At 32.7% G+C, this 21495-nt stretch overlaps 1 protein-coding gene across 1 annotated transcript; it reads left to right on the top strand.

Moving 5' to 3' along the window:
* The first annotated feature begins 20051 nt into the window (after nt 1-20051).
* Nucleotides 20052-20962, top strand: LOC147506600 (putative vacuolar membrane protein YML018C). Its single transcript, XM_086604273.1, has one exon. The coding sequence runs from the start codon at nt 20403-20405 to the stop codon at nt 20916-20918; it is 516 nt and encodes a 171-aa protein (XP_086460399.1). The 5' UTR covers nt 20052-20402; the 3' UTR covers nt 20919-20962.
* Nucleotides 20963-21495: the final 533 nt, after the last annotated feature.

Raw genomic sequence — 21495 nt, 5'->3', positions numbered from 1 at the left:
CAGGACGGAGTCATGATTCTAAGCCGGGGATGCGAGATTATATGCCCACCTCAATTTTTTATTTTTATTTTTTTTGTCAGAAGGTCTAAACAATAAAAATCAACAAAATTATGCATTTATTTCAATTTACAAAACTAGAGTGCGTTGACTACTAAAAATTTAATATGGACTAACGAAGTTAACTACTTAAGCCATTAATTAATACAACTTTCGCCCCCGTTATTTGTGGCCCATTTTCTTTTATTTGCTTGGTTTTCTATAAGTAGATCTGGCCATTAGATTTTGTTTGATCTGAGGGTCGGCTGGATATGTCAAGATAGTATGTTAGAATAGTATGTCAACGTAGCCGGCCCGATATATATATATATATATATATAGCCCGGCTCCTAAAAGGACCTTAAATAAGTACCAAATCTAAAACACCCACAACTTCACCTACAAAATAATTTAAACCCTAATCTTTTGTGCATATGATCTACTAACTATAAATAAATAACATCTCTACAAAAATTCAACTCGTTTGATATCCTTTAACTTAGATAAAATTGTTTTCCACTTTTGAAAATATATATAAAGGTCCATAAATATCTAGTTTTTGCAATCATCTTTTGCCAGTGTTAAAAATTGTCAAACGAGTTGAATTTTTGTAGAGATGTTCTTTATGGTTAGCAGATCATATGCACAAAAGATTAGGGTTTAAATCATTTTGTAGGTGAAGTTATGGGTGTTTTAGATTTGGTACTTATTTAAGGTCCTTATTTAAGGTCCTTTTATATATATATATATATATATATATATATATATATATATATATATATATATATATATATATATATTCCACAAGTAGTCTACACCAATTCAACAAATTTTTAACTTCTTATAATACTATAAGTTTATATAACCCTACTATTATGTGGAGACAAATTACCTTGAAAGTGGAAATTTTATTGATAATGATAACAAGTTTTACAAATAATTAGGGCAAATGTGCAACAAGCTGCGCCGCAAGTCTTTTCTGAATTTTTTTTTTTTTTTTGTTGAGGTCTAATGCTTGTTTAAGAACTGAGAGTGAGAGAAAGGAGTAAGAGCTTACGGGTTTGTTATGGGTGATTAGAATTATGTAAACTAACCGGTTAGGCTTTGGGCCTTTTGCTATTTGTTTTAGCTTCATTAACCCATCAAACATTCAAAGACACATTTGTTCATCTTTAATGGTTTTAGACTCAAAATAAATGATAAATGATAATTTTGTAAAGGCAAAAATAGAAGTAAAAAAAAACATTGGTTTATTGGAATGTTTTTTATTAGTTTTTTTTTTCATACTATTTTTTGTGTTGATTATATACTCACTATAGTTGAAAAAAATTTGGGGGTGTAGTAGTGGAAGTTTGCTAAAAAAAATTAGGGGGTGCGAGTCTTTATAGTTTGAAGATTTTGTAGACAATTAGTTATGTGGTAGTGTATACATCTATGCGTATACTCATAGTTGGCTGCAATTAGAGGGGCTCTTCTTTCCTTTGGGAACAACCTCTTTGTTCAAATAATCCAACCCACCAGGTTCCAACTCGAATTCATCTGTTTCAAGAGGACATTTAGTACAATAATTAGTTCCAACCATGAAACACGAAAGGAAAAAGAGGATCAAGAACTAACATACCTAGATTGGAAATTTTAGTCTCTGATTCCTCCATTTAAAGTATAAATAGGTTTGACTATCTATAATCTAAAAAAAAACACACAAGGTTAAATTTGATCAGTTGAACTCGGTTCCATACTTGTTTTCAAGAAACCCTAAATTATTATTAACTGAAATAGAACAAAACGAAAACAGAGAGAAAGAGAGTGAAATGAGTTAATTACGAATTTCCTAAACAAATTTTTATATAAGCACAAATGGTTCAATGAACTCTTTTAATGGAGCTTAAATGGAGGTTCACTTGGAACTCAACTTCAAATGAGCGCTATTTATAGAAAAGTGAGCGCATTAGATGCTGCCTCTAATTACCAAATTATCCTTGCGTTTTGTTATCTTTCATGCATGGTGGCATTGTCACCAAGTTATGTGTTTTATTAAAAAAAAAACACATTTAAAACCTTTTAAATTGGTAAGACGTCTTGTATCAGTTTAAAATCGGAGTTTTTCAAAATATCGCATTTTAAACGTTTTAAACTTAAAAAACATTTTTATTGCGAGATTTTGAAAATCTCCTGTTTAAAACTTTATTATTATTATTTTATTTTTATTTTTTAATCTAAAAGTAAAAGAGAGAAGAAAAAGGGGTTTTAGAGTTTATCTTTTTGAAGAGTAGGCGTTAGATTGACTTATTGAGACATCTTTATTCAGTCTATTTTGTTTTGGACTATTAATATTTGGAAATTTTAAAGTTATTTGTAGTATTTGATTATATCATTATGGTTGGTAATTAGTAGTATCTTATTTAGGGTCATGTTTTGGTACTGAATCTAAAATTTATAGTATTTGGATGAGTAATTGATAACTTGATATCTTCATGTATTTAAATTTTATTTCATTTGTATTATTTTTATTTTTATTTTTTGTGCTCATTTTTTTTTCAACTCTTATAAAAAAAATCAAACTCCTTATCCATCATATTCTTTATCATCGGTTTTCCCGTTCTTCTACGTATTATACGTTTTTTATGTCCCGCATTTTTTAAACCTTTTTTTTTTTTTTTTTTTAATGAGACGTTCCGTTTAAAACACAAACTAAGTGTGTTTTTTTCAAGTATATCGTAATGACGACTACGGCGGGCTTAGATCCACTGGGCGTGGCGTCGAAATCCCATAAAGCGGAAAAATATTTTAACTAAAAGCCCATTAATTAAAGAAAGTTTACCCATCATACGTGCAATAATATTCACTGGTGCCATTATCCTTGGCCCATAAAGCTAGCCCATTGCCTGGCTACAGCTATCATTTGGTGGTGGCGTGGTGCATGTGGAATAGTCATGGTGCATTGGTGCTAATTAGTGTCATTGTATTTCTGCTATTTTTATGCGGTTTGCTTAACATGTTGTGTTTGTTATTTATGAATTATGATTCAGTGTTCTCTCAATGTTTGCTATCCTACCTACTGCGTTTGCGTTTGATTTAATAATTGAGTTTCTACATAATAGATTGTGTTAGTTGTTGATACGTATCAAAGAAGAAAGTAACAACTACTTGCAGTTGCTAATTGCTATCCTCGTAACACTTCTATGCTAGTTTTGAAAGAAGAAAGACTAGTTGTACATGTATTTTAGTGAATGTAGATGGAATCCTAACAAATCCATTGATGTACACCTTTAAATCTTCTTCTACATAGCGTACGCTTTTTTTTTCAAGAATTTCTTTGGTACAATTTATTGAAACTGATAGTCATATACTCTTAAATAAATATTTTTGGAGCAAAGAGATACGAAAGCACTTCGTGCTTCCGAAGCAGATTCAATTCACAGATGACGACCATTGCAATTGAAACTTTAGCTCTGTTGCCTACTGAGGTGGTACCTCAGTTAAAGTGTACGTGTATGCTATCCATGGCGGGCGCTTTGTTCTAGCCCTTCTTTCGTCACTTCTAAATTCCAAAAGTCCCCGAGAAGCATCTTTGGATTTTTATCAGGGGGATTTTTTCTGTTCTTTATTGGCATTTGCTGCGGTACTTGCAAAGTGAGTACATATTGTTGCCACAGACGGCGATTGAACCTTTTAACCTTTAGCCTCACAATTGAAGTCCCAATGGCAGCTATTGTTGATTCAGTAACAGGACATGCTCCAAATCTCATGGATTAGTTGCTAATTGCTATCCTCGTAACACTTCTATGCTAGTTTTGAAAGAAGAAAAGACTAGTTGTACTTGTACATGTATTTTAGTGAATGTAGATGGAATCCTAACAAATCCATTGATGTACGCCTGTACCCTTAAATCTTCTTCTACATAGCGTACGTTTTTTTTTCAAGAATTTCTTTGGTACACTTTATTGAAAATTTGAAACTGATACTTATATACTCTTAACATAAAACTAGGTTCAAAACCCTGATTCCGGCTTTTATTAGCCTAAAACCTATTGACTTTATGAATTATAGCTAAAGCCCACCCAGTTTTTCAAAATATGAAATAAAGGTTCCAGTTTTGGATAAGTTTAGAGTTGAACTTTTTTATTTGTGTTTCATTTTTTCAGAATACCCATTTTACCTTTTTTGGGTTTTTTCTCACAAACACCTCCCCTCTCAAAATACATTTTCCTCATTGCACTCCAACGCACACTAGATGCCGACCTTCACATCTCCCACAATCAAAGTAATCTCCTTGGCTCTTCATCTTCTTTTCTCTCCATTCCTTTTTTCCCTTTAATCATTCCAAAAAATGGGTGTTTTTATTATTATTTTTATTATTTATGATTTCTGTCTTCAAAATAACCTTTGAAATTTGGCATTGATCGACCTTTTGGATTTCATATTTTGAATTTCATATGTGATCTGTGTCCACATGGGATTTGTGTAGTAACAATTCAAATGAAACACTCCTGAGATTACAGAATAACCTTTGAGTTTTGTAATGTTTCTTTTGTCTTCTAGGAGCTATGAGTGGAGAATATGAGAGTTCATGGCTAGTCTTGTCTAGCCGCAAAAAAATTCTAGACGAAGGTCCTTCGTTGCCCCTTGCCCCCTCCCCTCCGCTAAAAACTCTGTATAGATTATAGACACGTTTTTTTTTTTGGTAAATGATAAGCACCCAAAACTATAATATTAAACCCCGAGAGACATAACATTTTGGTCGATTATGTGTTTAATAATCATGTAATAATTATATTTTCGTACTTTTACAGGTTTCCGCATTTAAAATGAATATAATGATAAAACATGCATCGAAATACGGGAATACTAGAATATTTGAAGTTTCCCACTTAACCCCAGTGAAGCCCAATAGAGCCTGACTAGAGCCAAAGTTTCCAAAAAACAAAACCAGTCAGAACGGGTCCACATATAAAGAAGCAGCAAACTTCCGAAACTCAAATCTGATAAATCGGGGTGCCGACATTGGCTAGTGAACTGCCAGAGCAACCAGGGCGACAAACTCTACGCAAAGACAGAAAGTTGTAAAAACGCCAAAATCGATGCCGCCACTTGACATACTAAGTGGACCCACTCTGCGGGCCTAAAAGGCATGACGAGTCAGCATAGGCATGTGACAAGTGATGATTTTAATTTGGTGCCACCTCGCAATATAGAAGACACGTACCAATTCAAACCAGGTGGTTTGAATTGAAATTAGCTAAAGGACGAAACCTTAATAAGGTAAAAGACAAAATTTAAAACAGATAAAAACTTCTCAAAGTTTTGAACGTTTCAATTAGCATAAGGCCAAAACTCAATTAATCCGTCTCCAGTATCCCGCCTATATATATGAGGGGGTAGCCTTTATTATTTTTCCTTCAACATTTTCATGCTTTAGCTATACATTAGTTTTACTTTAACGTCTGTAGTTTCATTCCAGCACTTAAACTCTGTCATTTTCATTCCAACAGCTTAAATACTGTAAGTCATTTTACCCTTAATAACAGTAATTTCTTTTCTAGTTTAATTCCCGTCTTGCATTTATTTACTTAATGTATACATCAAATTTTATTATTCCTTCAATGACCATGAGCTAATCCCCCCCTCAGGGGGAGGGTTATCCTGCTCGTGTGAGAATCCAGATTGACTCTTTAATATTCTAGAATCACTACTTAGGAATTAGGCATAGATTAGACATCCGGTCCCAAAATGATCGAGACCGCATAAATTGGAGCGATGCTCTCTCGGGGGGCGACCCAAAATGTCTGTAGCGTGACTCTATGGTGTCGAATTCTCCAATTTGTTGATGTGGAATCGAGCCGAGAGCTGAAATGATATTCCGAGATGAAATATTAGTTCAACTCCTTATGCTATTTCGAGAGATGTGGGCATCGCGATAGGGATCAATACTCGGCGCCGTCTCTCGAACACGCGATGGAATTAGAGATGTAGTGATGTGGTAATATAAACTGTTAAAAAATGATTCTTGCATGAGTATGATTAACTCTCTCCCTGTTTCTCTATTTTTGTTTACCTACATATAATCACCGTAGTAATTTACATTATTTGCATTACCGTTAATTTAATTAAAACCAACTAAAAAACCTAAAATCCTACTCACCAAAAGTTGTAATTCCAGTTGTGAACCTTTTCCGAGCCCTAAGGTTTGGATGATCCCTTACTCGACCTATCCTACTAAACCCACGTGAGTAAGGTAACTTGACTAAAACGCATCGACTATCTGAGGCGTTGGACTTTGGACTTTGGACTTGGGTCTTTGGATTTGGACTTTGGATTTGTGGACCTCGGACTTAAGAAAATAAGTAAGTGAAAACAATAAACGTGCAATAAAATGCGTTTTTATCAAATGGCGCCGCTGCACGCCGAAGGACTCTGGACTTAACGTAATAACTGGAACACATCACGTAAAACTCCCTCCCCTACCTCTTCAATTTTTTTTAATTTCCATTTCTTTTACGATACTAACGTGTTACGTAACTGTTTGCCCTAACTTTTTCTACTAACAAATATCTGTGAACCAAATCTTGTTTATTTTCATTAGCACAGTCTAAGTATTCCGTAGGAACTTGAAGTACTAAACAGACAAAAGAGTCTTGGACGAGACTAAATTAGTAGTAGCCATGAGACTAACTGGAGTATCAACACTCCGGTTTTAGGTACATGCCACTTTCCTTTTCAAGATTACTCTTTTGGACTCTCGGTCCTGTTTTTCCAATAAACGAGCTCGGGGAGTTAGTTCGATCGTGAAATCGCGGGGCCTTGAGGGTTTCAAATTCTTAAACTCCTCAAACTTGTCGAGGATATTATTTGGTTGTTACTATAACCTGTTTTACCTTGCATGTTTGTGTGTTGGCATAAGAACTCTTTGCATATAAATGTGATTCATCATTACATATTCACATTAACATGATCAATATGATTCGAATATATTTGGATGTATGTGTAGTTTCAAACCACCTGTTTAGAATATTTTTGTATGTGTATGTTACATCAATTCACGTACGTGCTATTCATTTGTATGAGTTCGTTCTCGACATTCCCCTAGCTCACCTATAACTCACATATAGTTGCACGTATAAGTAATATAGATTTGCATGTGTAGACTTTCTGCGTAAACTAGTATATGTTAATTAGTTTCTATTTTGGCATCTATCGTTTTTAATTGCATATTTCATAATCATGTCTCCATAATACATTAATTACGTAAACTAAAAATAAAAAATAAAATAAAATAAATAAATAAAAAATAAATAAATAAAAAAAATAAAAAAAATCATAGTAATTAAAAATTTCATCTAAATCATCTTAATAACACCCCGCATAATACACCATCATAAATCATCATCCTATTCCATCGATGCCTAGGAAACTTGAAAAAATTGAGGTTGCCTAATTAAGGAACGTGCTATACGAACAACCTCCCTCAATTCTCTCGGTGACAGGCTTTTTGGAATATTCACACGTTATCCTAGTTTACTGCTTCAAGTTAGCAATAGCTCGAGGAGGGCGTGCTTCACCTCTCTCTTTCCTTAATTCTAAAACCTCCAGTCGTAATTCGTTCCTTATGAGCCTTAAATTAAAATTTATATTTGTATGAGACTACGGTCTGGTAAACATAAGGAATTAGAACTTACATATCGGCGTCAGAAATACAATAAACAACCTGCTTATGCTATCTCCTAGACATAGTTCCTCCTCCGTAAACCAACCTCGTCAAACATCTCTGTTGCCGTCATCTCCCTTAATTATGGCCCAGGAAAATCCCACAGTCGAGAAACCCCTTTCAGATTTCTATACTGCCTTACAAGAAGGACCTGCTTCTTGCATTAAACTTGATGCTATAGTAGGTGATTTTCGAAAAACCGCCAAACATTTTCGGTTTGATCCTTAGATTTCGGTTTGATCTTCACCTTAATTATTTAGGGTAATCTTAAATACACTCTCCATTTCTAATAGGGCACTCTCCAACCCGAAATTTGTTATTACATTTATGTCCCAACTTAAAACCCATGTTTTCTAAGAGGGCACTCCCCATAAAAAATAGTGGTAACCTCTTATTGCCCTTAACTAACTAATTTGCACTATGCAACTCTATACACTATCAAAATACACTCTCCTTTTCCAATTATCTACATCCAATTTAATTTTCCTTGACTCAACTAAACTCAATTTTCTTCTACTTCTCAACTCTCAATACCTCTATATTTTAACTCTCAAATGGAGTATGTATCATTATCCAACTCTCAAATGAACGATTTATCGCAATACAAATACTCACATCTCAATGTCAAATAAATTGAAGATTATATGATGTTAGAAGAATCAATTGAACATGAAAAAAAAAAATTGGAGATTAATGTAATTGAAATTGCCTAATGGAATTGAAACTAAATGAATTACAATAGTTTGAATCTTAGATTTCAAAATAAATTTTGTGTAATCTTGATGTATGTGCTATTTTGATGAACGGTAATACATTGTCGTAAAATACCATAAACTACGGTAACGGGTTGCTGAAACATAACCATAAATTACAGTATCGGGTTACCATTTACCAAATAAATATACAACAAATAGACACCGAAAATTCTTAAACCATTTGGTATTTTGTTGCTGTGATGTCAAGTTCCAATATTTAAATGTTTAATCATCTTGATAATAATTTGATTAATAATTAGCATATTTTAACTTATTTATAGTTGTTTTAGGTGATAACTTACTTCCAACAAGTAGAAAACATTTAGGTTATAATTTTTTATTTTCAAATTGTTAGCAATTGTACATGTCTCTAGGATTTAAGGTTTGAATAAATACAGTTCTAACTAGACTTTGAATCTAACATCTAAATTGTTACCAACAAATTAAAATTGGATTATATAACATAATTTAAACCCATTCTCCAATTTATAATAAAACGTTTTTATAATTTTTTATTTCAGAATTGGTAGCAACTATACTTATGTATAGGGTTTAGGGTTTGAATTAGTACATTTCTAACTACGGGTGCAAGTGGATATCCAAATATTTGAATCCGATTCGAATTCGTATTCGAAAAATCGGATATTATCTAAAATTTTCGGATAACAGATTCAGATTCGGATAATTTTTTATGTCCGAACTGGTTTTGGATACGGATTTGGATACTGCCATATCCGCATCCGAAAATATCCGATCCGATTTAAAAAATTAATATTTATTATATATAATTTATTTATTTATTTATTATTGTATAAAATATTATATAAAATCATAAACTAATAATATAAAACTATAATAACAAAATAATAATAATAAATTACAAATATATATATTTATAATAGTTTTTATAGTGGTAAAATGAATTATTCAAAGCAAATAAAACTTTAATTAATATTAATTTTCGGATCGGAGATTATCCGATATCCGATTCGGATATCCAAAATCGGATACGGATAATTTTTTTAATATTCGTCAGATTCGGATACGGATATAAGTATAAATTTTCTGATTGGGATTCGAATACAGACATATCCGAATCTGGACCTATCCGTTTGCACCCCCAGTTCTAACTACACTATGAATTAAGAGTGCAAGTGGATATCCAAATATTCGAATTCGTATTCGAAAAATCGGATATTATCCGAAAATTTCGGATATCGGATTCGGATTCGGATAATTTTTTATGTCCGAATTGGTTTCGGATACGGATTCGAATACTGCCATATCCGCATCCGAAAATATCCGATCCAATTTAAAAAATTAATAGTTATTATATATAATTTATTTATTTATTTATTATTGTATAGAATATTATATAAAATCATAAATTAATAATATAAAACTATAATAACAAAATAATAATAATAAATGACAAATATATATATTTATAATATTTTTTTAGTGGTAAAATAAATTATTCAAAGCAAATAAAACTTTAATTAATATTAATTTCGGATTAGATATTATCCGATATTCGATTCGGATATCTATAATCGGATTCGGATAAACTTTTTAATATCTGTCGGATTCGGATTTGGATTCGGATATCAGTATAAATTTTCGGATTCGGATTCGGATACGGATACAGACATATCCGAATTCGGACTTATCCGTTTGCACCCCTAGTTCTAACTACACTTTGAATTAGGGGTGCAAATATATATCAAAATATTTAAATCCGATTCAAATTCATATTCAAAAAAATCGGATATTATCCGAAAATTTTGGATATCGGATATCGGATTCGGATCATTTTTTATGTCCGAATTGGTTTCGGATACGGATTCGGATACTGCCATATCCGCATCCAAAAATATCCGATCCAATTTAAAAAATTAATAATTATTATAATTAATTAATTAATTAATTATTGTATAAAATATTATATAAAATCATAAACTAATAATATAAAACTATAATAACAAAATAATAATAATAAATGACAAATATATATATATATATTTATAATAGTTTTTATAGTGGTAAAATGAATTATTCAATGCAAATAAAACTTTAATTAATATTAATTTTCGGACCGGAGATTATCCGATATCCGATTCGAATATCCAAAATCGGATACGGATAATTTTTTTAATATTCGTCGGATTCGGATTCGGATATCGGTATAAATTTTCTGATTGGTGTACAGACATATCCGAATCCGGACCTATCCGTTTGCACCCCCAGTTCTAACTACACTTTGAATTAAGAGTGCAAGTGGATATCCAAATATTCGAATTCGTATTCGAAAAATTGGATATTATCCGAAAATTTCGGATATCAGATTCGAATTCGGATAATTTTTTATGTTCGAATTGGTTTTGGATATGGATTCGAATAATGCCATATCCGCATATGAAAATATCTAATCCGATTTAAAATTTTAATAATTATTATATATAATTTATTTATTTATTTATTATTGTATAAAATATTATGTAAAATCATAAACTAATAATATAAAACTATAATAACAAAATAATAATAATAAATGGCAAATATATATATATATATTTATAATAGTTTTTATAGTGGTAAAATAAATTATTCAAAGCAAATAAAATTTTAATTAATATTAATTTTCCGATCGGAGATTATTCGATATTCGATTCGGATATCCAAAATCGGATACGGATAAAAAATTTAATATCCGTCGAATTCAGATTCGGATATCGGTATAAATTTTCTGATTCGGATTCGGATATAAATATATCCGAATCGGACCTATCCATTTGCACCCCCAGTTCTAACTACTGAATTAGGAGTGCAAGTGGATATCCAAATATTCGAATCCGATTCGAATTCGTATTAAAAAAATTGGATATTATCCGAAAATTTCGGATATCGGATATCGGATTCGGATTCGGATACTTTTTTATGTCTTAATTGGTTTCGAATACTGCCATATCCACATCCGAAAATATCCGATCCGATTTAAAAAATTAATAGTTCTTATATATAATTTATTTATTTATTTATTATTGTATAAAATATTATATAAAATCATAAACTAATAATATAAAACTATAATAACAAAATAATAATAATAAATGACAAATATATATATATATATTTATAATAGTTTTTATAGTGTTAAAATGAATTATTCAAAGCAAATAAAATTTTAATTAATATTAATTTTCAGATCGGATATTATCCGATATCCGATTCGGATATCCAAAATCGGATTAGGATAAATTTTTTATTATCCATTAGATTCGGATATTTTGAATATAGTATATAACATCTAGTACATTTGGAAGTTAATATTCAATATCTAATCTAACACCTATTTTATATATATATATATATATATATATATATATAGTTTTAATTTGTAATGGTATCAAAATTTGAGATTCCTCGATATTCCCAATTTAGGATTAGGGTTTAGAGTTAGACATCTCGATATTTCAATATTTCAATTGTTTCGATATCTCGACATCCGAAATTGAGTTTTAACCAATTATTTCAATATTTCAAAAATTTTTGATATTTCGACCAATTATTCAATAATTCAATACTATTTCAATATTTTGCCCAATTGTTTTTATGAAATTTCGAAATCAATTTATTCTCTTTTTAGGTTGATTTGAATTTCCATCTCAAAATCAAACTCAAAACTCATTTTCAACTTTTTTGTTTTCCCCTCAAATTCAAACTGAAATTCAAACCCAAATTTTAGCCCTTTTTATACTCTCTTTCTTTCCCCACCCTCAAACCTACTTCTCTTTAAATACTTATTCTCCATTCCTAATATAGAAACTTACAAAAACTCAAAACTATGGGAGGTGGTGAGCATGAAAACTCACCCAATCCACACACTTGCAAGGTAATTTGTTTGACTTATCTCTTCCACTTCAATTCTTTTCTTTAAGTTGGGTATATGTCTAACTCTTTTCTTTTTGTTGAATTTAAGTCTAATTTCAGCACATTGAAGGCTTACATTGGAATTGGAAGTGGAAGTTTACAACATATGTCATAGGTTTGGGACAAAAGTTATTGTGAAAGGGAAAAAGAAAAAAGAAGAATCGTAGAATGTAGAATGTTGTAATCTTCTCAATCTTATGTTACTTTCGGTAACTGGTTACTACTTTACAAATACAATTTTCAGCAACTGAACACCAAAAGTTTGAGCAATTTTCAGCAACTAGATATCATTTATTAAATTAGTAACTGGATACCGAAATTGAGTTTTAATATCGGTAACTGGTTACCGCTATATAGATACAATTTTCAACAACTGAACACCATCATTGTGAGCAAGTTTCAGCAACTAGATACCATTTATGAAATTAGGATACCGAAATTGAGTTTTACAAATACAATTTTCAGCCACTAAACACCGAAATTTTGAGCAATTTTGAGCAACTAGATACCATTTATCAAATTAGCAACTGGATATCGAAATTGAGTTTTAATTTCGGTAACTGGTTACCGCTTTACTATTACAATTTTCAGCAATTGAATACCAAAATTTTGAGCAATTTTCTCAAATTAGGGAGACCGAAATTGCGTTTTAGTAACTGGTTACTACTTTATAAATACAATTTTCAGCAACTGAATACCAAAATTTTCAACAATTTTCAGTAACTAGATACCATTTATCAAATTAGCAACTGGATACCGAAATTGAGTTTTAATTTCGGTAACTGGTTACCACTTTACTATTACAATTTTCAGCAATTGAACACCAAAATTTTGAGCAATTTTCTCAAATTAGGGAGACCGAAATTGCGTTTTAGTAACTGGTTACCGTTTTACAAATACAATTTTCAGCAACTGAACACCAAAATTTTGAGAAATTTTCAGCATCTAGATACCATTTATCAAATTAGCAATTGGATACCGAAATTGAGTTTTAATTTCGGTAACTGGTTACCATTTTACTATTACAATTTTCAGCAATTGAACACCAAAATTTTGAGAAATTTTCTCAAATTAGGGAGACCGAAATTGCGTTTTAGTAACTGGTTACCTTTTTACAAATACAATTTTCAGCAACTGAACACTAAAATTTTGACAAATTTTCAGCATCTAGATACCATTTATCAAATTAGCAATTGGATACCGAAATTGAGTTTTAATTTCGGTAACTAGTTACCACTTTACTATTACAAGTTTTAGTTGGGATACCGAAATTGAGTTTTAGTAACCGGTTACCATTTAAGAAATACAATTTTCAATAAGAGCTTTTGTGAGCTTAAAGGCTATTGGTGCCTTTTTCGTTACATGTAGTTTTTTTCTCTAATGTGATGTGACCTCACCCTCTTCATGTGTTGTGGATGGACTAAATTTCCTACAATCATGCAAGACCAACAAACTTTTTTTTTGGTAATCAATCGGTCGTTCATCATTAAAGTGAAAATATCGGAACAATAGCAAACACTGGACCATACAAGGATGGAACTCCCCATTAAAAGAAGTTGACTAGTTTACATTCAGACGCAAAAGCTTTATAAGAAAAGTCTTATACTTGGTACCAAGGCCCAAAATTTCGATATCGGTTAATATATCGGTGTACCCAAAAACCGAGATATATCGGATATCTCGGTTTTTTTGGTGACCAGTCCAAAGTTTCTAAAATATCAGATATCTCACCGATATATCTCGGATATCTCGCCAATATATCTCGGATATTTCGGATATTTCGGAAATTTCAATATTAAGTTATTAACAATTGGTCAAAAAGTCAACTGATATATATCGATTATCTCGGAAATATCGATTATATCGGCGATATAAATTTTCATATCGGAAATTCCGATATATCTCGGAAAAAAAGGGTTCAATATTCGGTGGATATATGTCGGAAATATCGACTTCGAGATATCTCGGCGATATTTTGGGCCATGCTTGGTACTCTATCGAGCATGTTGCAAGTCCAATTCTTCTTCATCACTTTGAGTTGTTCGAAAGTACCACTTCTTTGTTCGGTTTTGCAATATTTCCAAAAAATGCTACTACTATATGCTGCTCCTAAGACCGTGCTTCAAAATGGCTTTGTACTCGGATCTTTCCCTTCTTCAAGATGGTTCCTTAAGGTCCTTGGCAAACCGCAGCTGCTTGTTCCCTTCCTGGGTCCCTATCATAGACACCACCAAAGATAATTTTAGACCAACAAACATTAACATGTAACACCGACTTCATTTTTCTTTTCTTCTGTAGGTAACTTGAATTTTGTTGATCAAAGAACAGTACAACATGCGGTTCACAAACTGGAAACGAGACCCAAATGCTAATTGCTCCAGTAGAAAAATACTAGGGAAATCAAGACAATCCACAAATACATCAGGTTTACGATATTATAGTAACAAGCAGAACTAAAATATCACAAATTTACGAAGTACCCAAACTAGAACAACCCTCATTTGTATTTAAGTAAGCACTCAGAAATGAATACCTTAACCTATCAAAATTTTCCAATTTTAAAAACTAATCATCTTCCCTTCGTAATTTTCTTTCTTTACTCTTTCTTATTCTTGTAAAACTAGAACACCGAAAGTCCTTGGCCCATATTTTGCCAAAACCATGCTCTGCCAACAATGCGGGGAACTTCTACACCACTATACCAGATCTTAAGAGTCATAGCCCTCAACTCCTTAATAGCCAAACAGCTATTTCATTTGTTATTGTTGTACCATCATCAATATTTTGACTGCGTATGTTTGGAAATAGAAACAGCTATTTCTAGGTATGTTTTTCAAAATATTTTCTAGGTAAGTAAGTTTAAGTATGTACCATCATCAATATTTTGATTGCGTCAGTGCTAAAGCCCTCTGAAAGTACTCCCGCTTCTCCGGAATTTCACCTCCTCCAGAAGACATACCGACTTCTAATAGACGACCAATTTCATTGACAATAGCATTCTGCAAAACATAAATCAAAGTCACTTCTAACCTTAAAATAATCTCAAACAAAAAATAAAATCAAAATTAGTTCAACTACATTTGAACTTACCCAATCACAAGGAGGTGGTCTATATAGGGTAATGTAAGAAGGAGGATCACGAGGGTTAAAGTTCACAAGATAAGGATGATTGATCGCGTTATACCACTCCAAGTACGAATCCACACAATCCCATGGAGTTTGAGAAAGAGGTGCTCTATTCTGCATTGGTATAATATAATGATCCCGACACTCCTAGTACTGGGTCACAATTCCCGTACTAATTTTTCCAGTTTTGTTTTTTGATGACAGAGATGGAGATGGTGCTGACGGTATACATTGTTGGATTCCAAACCGACCTTAACACCCTTTCTCCAAAATATACCTCGTCTTTGTCAAAAAAGCATATACCCCCATTGTAAAATGTAATATCCTCCAACGGGCAGACGTCTCGAACGTTTCCGTATGGATTCCAAATTACCTATCAAGTTCAAAATTAAAATTAACAAACAAGATTTCAAAAACTATGTGTATATAAATAAACTAACAAACTATGCTTACATCATGACGTGTCATCTTATCCATCATCAACCTAAAATGCTTCAATGCCCCCAACGGATCGAGATAGGTTGACATGCCATTTGCCCATCGCATAACACGCGGCAATGTATTCACATAATTCATGTTCGGGGGAGGGCTAAACATTGGGAAATGCTCATATATCCATGCCTATAGTTATTGCAAAAAAATTATAGTTTTAGTACACACTTGTGAATGCAAAAACAAATTAAAAAAGTAAAAATAAAAAAACTATTCATATGACTTCAAAAGTGAGAACCACATTTCCACACATTGAGATTAACATAAGCATTCTTATGCAAAATCGTAATTTAGCAGGACCAAATACAAAATTTAGCTCACACTATTAGTGGACTAAAAAGAAATGTACATACCTTGACAGAGTTCCCTTTTCCTCGGCAAATAACTTCCTTGAAACGAAATGAAACAAGTGAGCGATCAAACACCCAAAAAGAAAGAATTGCAAAAAAAAAAAAACAAAGTACTCTTGTTTCAGTACTTCTTACAACAAGTTAAAATAGTGAGCACCAACTCAAATTTTGAAATGTACGAGAGTAACATATAGAAATGTATCCATCCCTCCTTTTCTTTTGTCTATAATTAGCCAAGTCAAAATGTATCCAGCATATAGAAATGAAAAACATATGAGAATACACAAGAAAACTTATTGTCCTTATATTGCTCTCCCCCTAATAGGTACTAGCTACTAGATGCAACGATCCCAACTTTTGCGTGCTATCCTACACATTGCAGAGATGGAACATGACAATTTAATTCGAGAAGAAAAGCAAGATAATTCGGACTGTGTATCATCGTGTTCATTATCATGTTCACTAGAGGAAGGAGAAGTTACGCCCTCACCCGAACGGTCACCACAACAAGAGGAGGAATCTAGCTCACTAGCACAACGCCCCAACTAGTAGAGGAACACGAGGACAATAAAGCCACGATGATGAAGAAGAAGAAGAAGACGACGAGGAATATAGGACTACCAATCGGGTTACCAACAAGAAGGGAACGAACAACAAGAAGACGAACAGACCAACAAAGAATAAGAGCTCCAGAGCCAGTTATGCCAGAAAGTATGAAGACTTCTATCATCAATGTATTGAAAGGAAAAAAGATTGAGTGGGTAAACATGAAAGATATGTTTGAGAGTGATACATTAAAGACTCAGAACCGTCTTTACCTGCCGACGGAAGTGGAAGAGAGCCTCACGAAGACTTTAAAGAAACACGGTAATGCATACCTTTAAGAGAACAACTACCGGTGCATGTTTTAGGTCCCGGAACACAATATGGAAACTTAACTTTACTCATTGGCGGGTTGTCGCAGATGCGTTTTGCTCACAAGGTGGTATGAATTCGCACATGCAAACGGTATAAAAAAGGGCGTCCATACAGCAGAGATTTGGACGTTCAAAAACCGTGATGACACACTTTGTTTTGCTATTAACATTCGTGACAGGAACGGGACTAGCCCAAATGATAATGACACCTCTGGAGGTAGTAGTGACGGTGGTGATGGTAGTGGCAACTATGGTGATGGTACTAATTTCACTGGTGAAGGTAATGGTGGTAATGGTAATGGCAGTGGTAGTGGTGTTGGCGATGGTAGTGGCAGTGATTGAACTGGTATGACTGCATGAAGTTCGTCTTTTTGCAACCTCATACAGTAGTTGCAGGTTACAATCTTCTACAGTTTAGTTAAAGAGAGGTTGTGATGATATCATCTACATCGATCTGGTTAGGTACCTGAGCTGTTAATAGCACTCAAGGAAGTTGTTACGCGTTAGTCTTAAGAACCTTGTTTCTTTGTTCATATATATACTCTTTTACTTTACCAAACTTGTGGTCTAATAGCACTCAAGGAAGTTAAAACTATCTCCAAGTACCAAAGAACGATATACTCATATACTTGAAGTAACTCGAACTTCGCAATAAGTAATAACTACCTACAAACAACTCATATCCAGACAAAGGTTTTTTATTTTATTATTTAAAAAGGGTTATTTCTTAAGATAGGCAAGTAGTAGACTAAAATTGAATGAATTGAATAAGGGTGCAAAGATTTGCTAACACCTGCTCAAAGAAACTTAAAGAACACAAAATGAGATTTATCCGAGAAAAAGAACTCAAGCGACGTAACACAACAACTGAATAATTGAACTGACAACAACAACAACAACACTTAAACACTTATTACCACTTAATTAGCAACTTTTAAACCTAATAAGAAAAAAATCAATGACAACAACAACAACACATGCATGAAGGCATAAAACGAAGTCGTTTATTACGTCTTTACACAAACATAATCCAAACAACCAAAATGTAATATATACTTCTACTTTAAATAATAGTGATCATCACTCATCAACACAACGCAAATGACAACAAAACTTCCAATAATATTTAGGAACTAAAAATAAGTCTTTTTCATCAACAAATCAACACCAGCAACTTAAAATTTCAACTACACTGATTCAATTGTCTTCAACATGCTAAATTAAAGTATTCTAACGTGATTCTAAACTAACCATACACTTAAAACTTCAAATTCAATAGAAAATTTCCAATACCCACTTGTCTAAATACGAATCAAAGCATAGAATCAACATCGATCTACAAAAACACATTTTTTAACAATTCAATAAGTTAAATTTCATTTCGAAAATCATATACGCTATATCTATGATTTTGGTACAACATAGTAAGAGAGCAACTCTACCATTGTATCCAATGACTAGCAATTGAATTTTTGTAATGATTAAATTCAAACAACGAAAAATCTCACAAGGAAACAACATTCAAGTATAAAGTAAAACTCACCTAAAATGTGGAAGGAGAGATCTGATCCGTTTTTGCGAGAGTTTTTTTTTTTTTTTTCTGCGTTGCTATAGATGAGTTACGACTGTTGGTAACCGAGGAAAGAAGTCACCCAGTTACAAGGAGCGTGCCCCTCTAATTTTCTATTGAACCGGATGTATTTTCTCTTAACCAGAACCGGTTCCGGATCGGAGAGTGCACTCTTAGGAACCGGGGCGTGTATTTATAGGGTATATTTATAACTAGCATCGAATTTGAACCTGATTGTTCAATTCAGGATTATGGTAATGCCATACCGCTGGAAGTGGCTGAAACTTGGGCTTTCCAAATTTTGGGTTGGCTTAGATATGTTGTTGTTCAATAGTAATAGCCATCGATCCTTCATAGCATGCATCAACAAAGACTTAACACAATAAACATTTATTTACACCATACATGCTTGAATCTATATTCTTGAATTAAAACAAAAATAAATCTAAGTAATTTGGAGCACCTATCAGTTGGGCGGATCATGTCTCGCGTGGTGCTCCCTGGAAACAATCAAGATTTCCATGGCATGGTGCTCCAAATTACTTGATCATCATGACCACTAACAATAGACACCAGTCCACAATATACAGATCGAACATATACATATGCTTGTCGACCCTACTATTCCATGCCCTTGGACCTATATATGACTGGGCTCAATAACCAATTAGTCCCTACTAACCGTACTAAACAAAGGACTGAAAGGAGATATACAAATTAAACAAACTGGAAAGAGGCAGAAGCTCTAGACCCCTCAGTCCCCTCACCAAACCTCTATCAGTCTCACACAAACCACTCTTTATTTATGGTACTTGTATATTTTGAGCCTCTTTTAATAGCATTAGCATGCAAATCACAAGCTTCCGATATTTTAAACACGCAATTAACATATACATAAGTCTCGACATTTTCTTTTCCTTTGTTTTATTTATTTATTTTGTTTCGTATAAGTTATTATTTTATACTCATTTTGTAAATACAGAAGTCTAGACTCAATGAAGAATTAACATGTGTAACGCATCCTATGCAGATCTAGTGAGTGCGGGATACATTTTCAACTCACTATTTATTTAATGTGGTGATCCAATAAGTTAGCAACTTAGCAATTAGACCATATTGTCTTACAACAAGACGTAGTACAATAATTTATGAAGATGACACTAAAAGCAGATTGGCTTATGGGCAAATACGTTAAGACTTTATGAAAAAAAACACAGTGATTGATTAAGGACGGCTTACACTAAAATGAAAATAATTAACCAACCCTTGTCTTGCCTCATGTCTTTTGTCCTTTTGCAACCTACTCATTTCCATTATCAGTTTTCTAGCTTTTCTACTTCTCATCTCTGATCAGGCTAACACAAATATATGTTTATCTATTTATCCTGTACGTTGACTTGAAGAATTCTTAAGCTAAAACTGAGAATGTGTGCAAAGATGTGTACGTGATGATGTAACATTATAGTATGTTGTGGGGGGTTACTGGTTAAGTACTTGATAAAAAAACTGGGAGTCTGAGTTATGAATACTGAAGTTTGGAGATGGTTATTGGGTTTAATATACATAGTAGCTGTTGCAACAATCTGGGTTGCTGCTGGTTTTGTTGTTCAATCTGTTGTAGATGGAGGTGTTTCGCCGTTCCTTGTCACCTATGTATGCAATGCTTTACTTATGATTTATATTCCTGTTGTTGAAGTTTGGCATTATTTGGAGGATTCAGTTGAGTGTACTTGGTTTTGGTCTAGTAATAAGAATGTCATTCATGCTGGACGTTCGGACAAGGAAGAGGTTCTTCTTGGGCAGAGCAGTTTAACTAGGAAAGGGGATGATCTAAATCCATCTGAATTTGTTGAACATGGAGAAATGAGTGAGGAACTTGTATCTAATAACCATCTGGATGCCAAAGGGCGTTGGACTCGTACTAAAACCGCAAGAGTTAGCCTCTTGTTGTGCCCTTTTTGGTTTCTTTCATATCTCTGTTCCAATCTCTCTCTCAAGTATACAAGTGTGACAGTAAGCGTGTCTAAATACTTTTAGCATTTGTTGATTATGCATCAGTTTAATCTAAATTGCTTACATTATTTTGGCTAGTTAAGTAACTACAATAAACTGGAAAAGATTTACATAGTATCAGGGAGGGTACTAGTAACAGGTCTACTCCTCATTCTGTTTTCAAGCAGATGTTTGTAAAGGAATCCTACCAGTGGCGGAGCCAGAAATTTATTCTAGGGTGAGCCGATTAGCACTACAAATTTGCAGCGCAATTCAATTAGAGTGTACACATATTTCTTACTTTTCTCTTTACTTTAATATTTGTCAATCTATCGCATTTTTTTTATGCAAACATACAATTGTTAATTTAGTCTATAAATTTTTCAAAATCAAAACATATTAAAGTTTACGTAATGAAATTTTTTTATTTGAAAGAACAATCATAACTCACATCTATTATATTTAATAAGGAGGAAACGAGATTATTAATTGTGTAGGTTAGTTCATTAAATTGTTTGTTTTCTTAATTGATAATTTCTATAGATAAAAGCCATTTAAAAGTGTATACTCTTTCACTTTTTTTTTTGTTCTTCTTTGTTCAAACTATAATGCCATATGGCTT

This window comes from Coptis chinensis, chromosome 4 (assembly GCF_015680905.1).
Source record: "Coptis chinensis isolate HL-2020 chromosome 4, ASM1568090v1, whole genome shotgun sequence".
Taxonomy (NCBI): domain Eukaryota; kingdom Viridiplantae; phylum Streptophyta; class Magnoliopsida; order Ranunculales; family Ranunculaceae; genus Coptis; species Coptis chinensis.
This window is presented reverse-complemented; position numbering and strand designations above follow the sequence as displayed.

Excerpts from the sequence above, each read along its gene's own strand:
- LOC147506600 (XM_086604273.1), top strand. The coding sequence starts at position 20,403 with ATGAATACTGAAGTTTGGAGATGGTTATTGGGTTTAATATACATAGTA.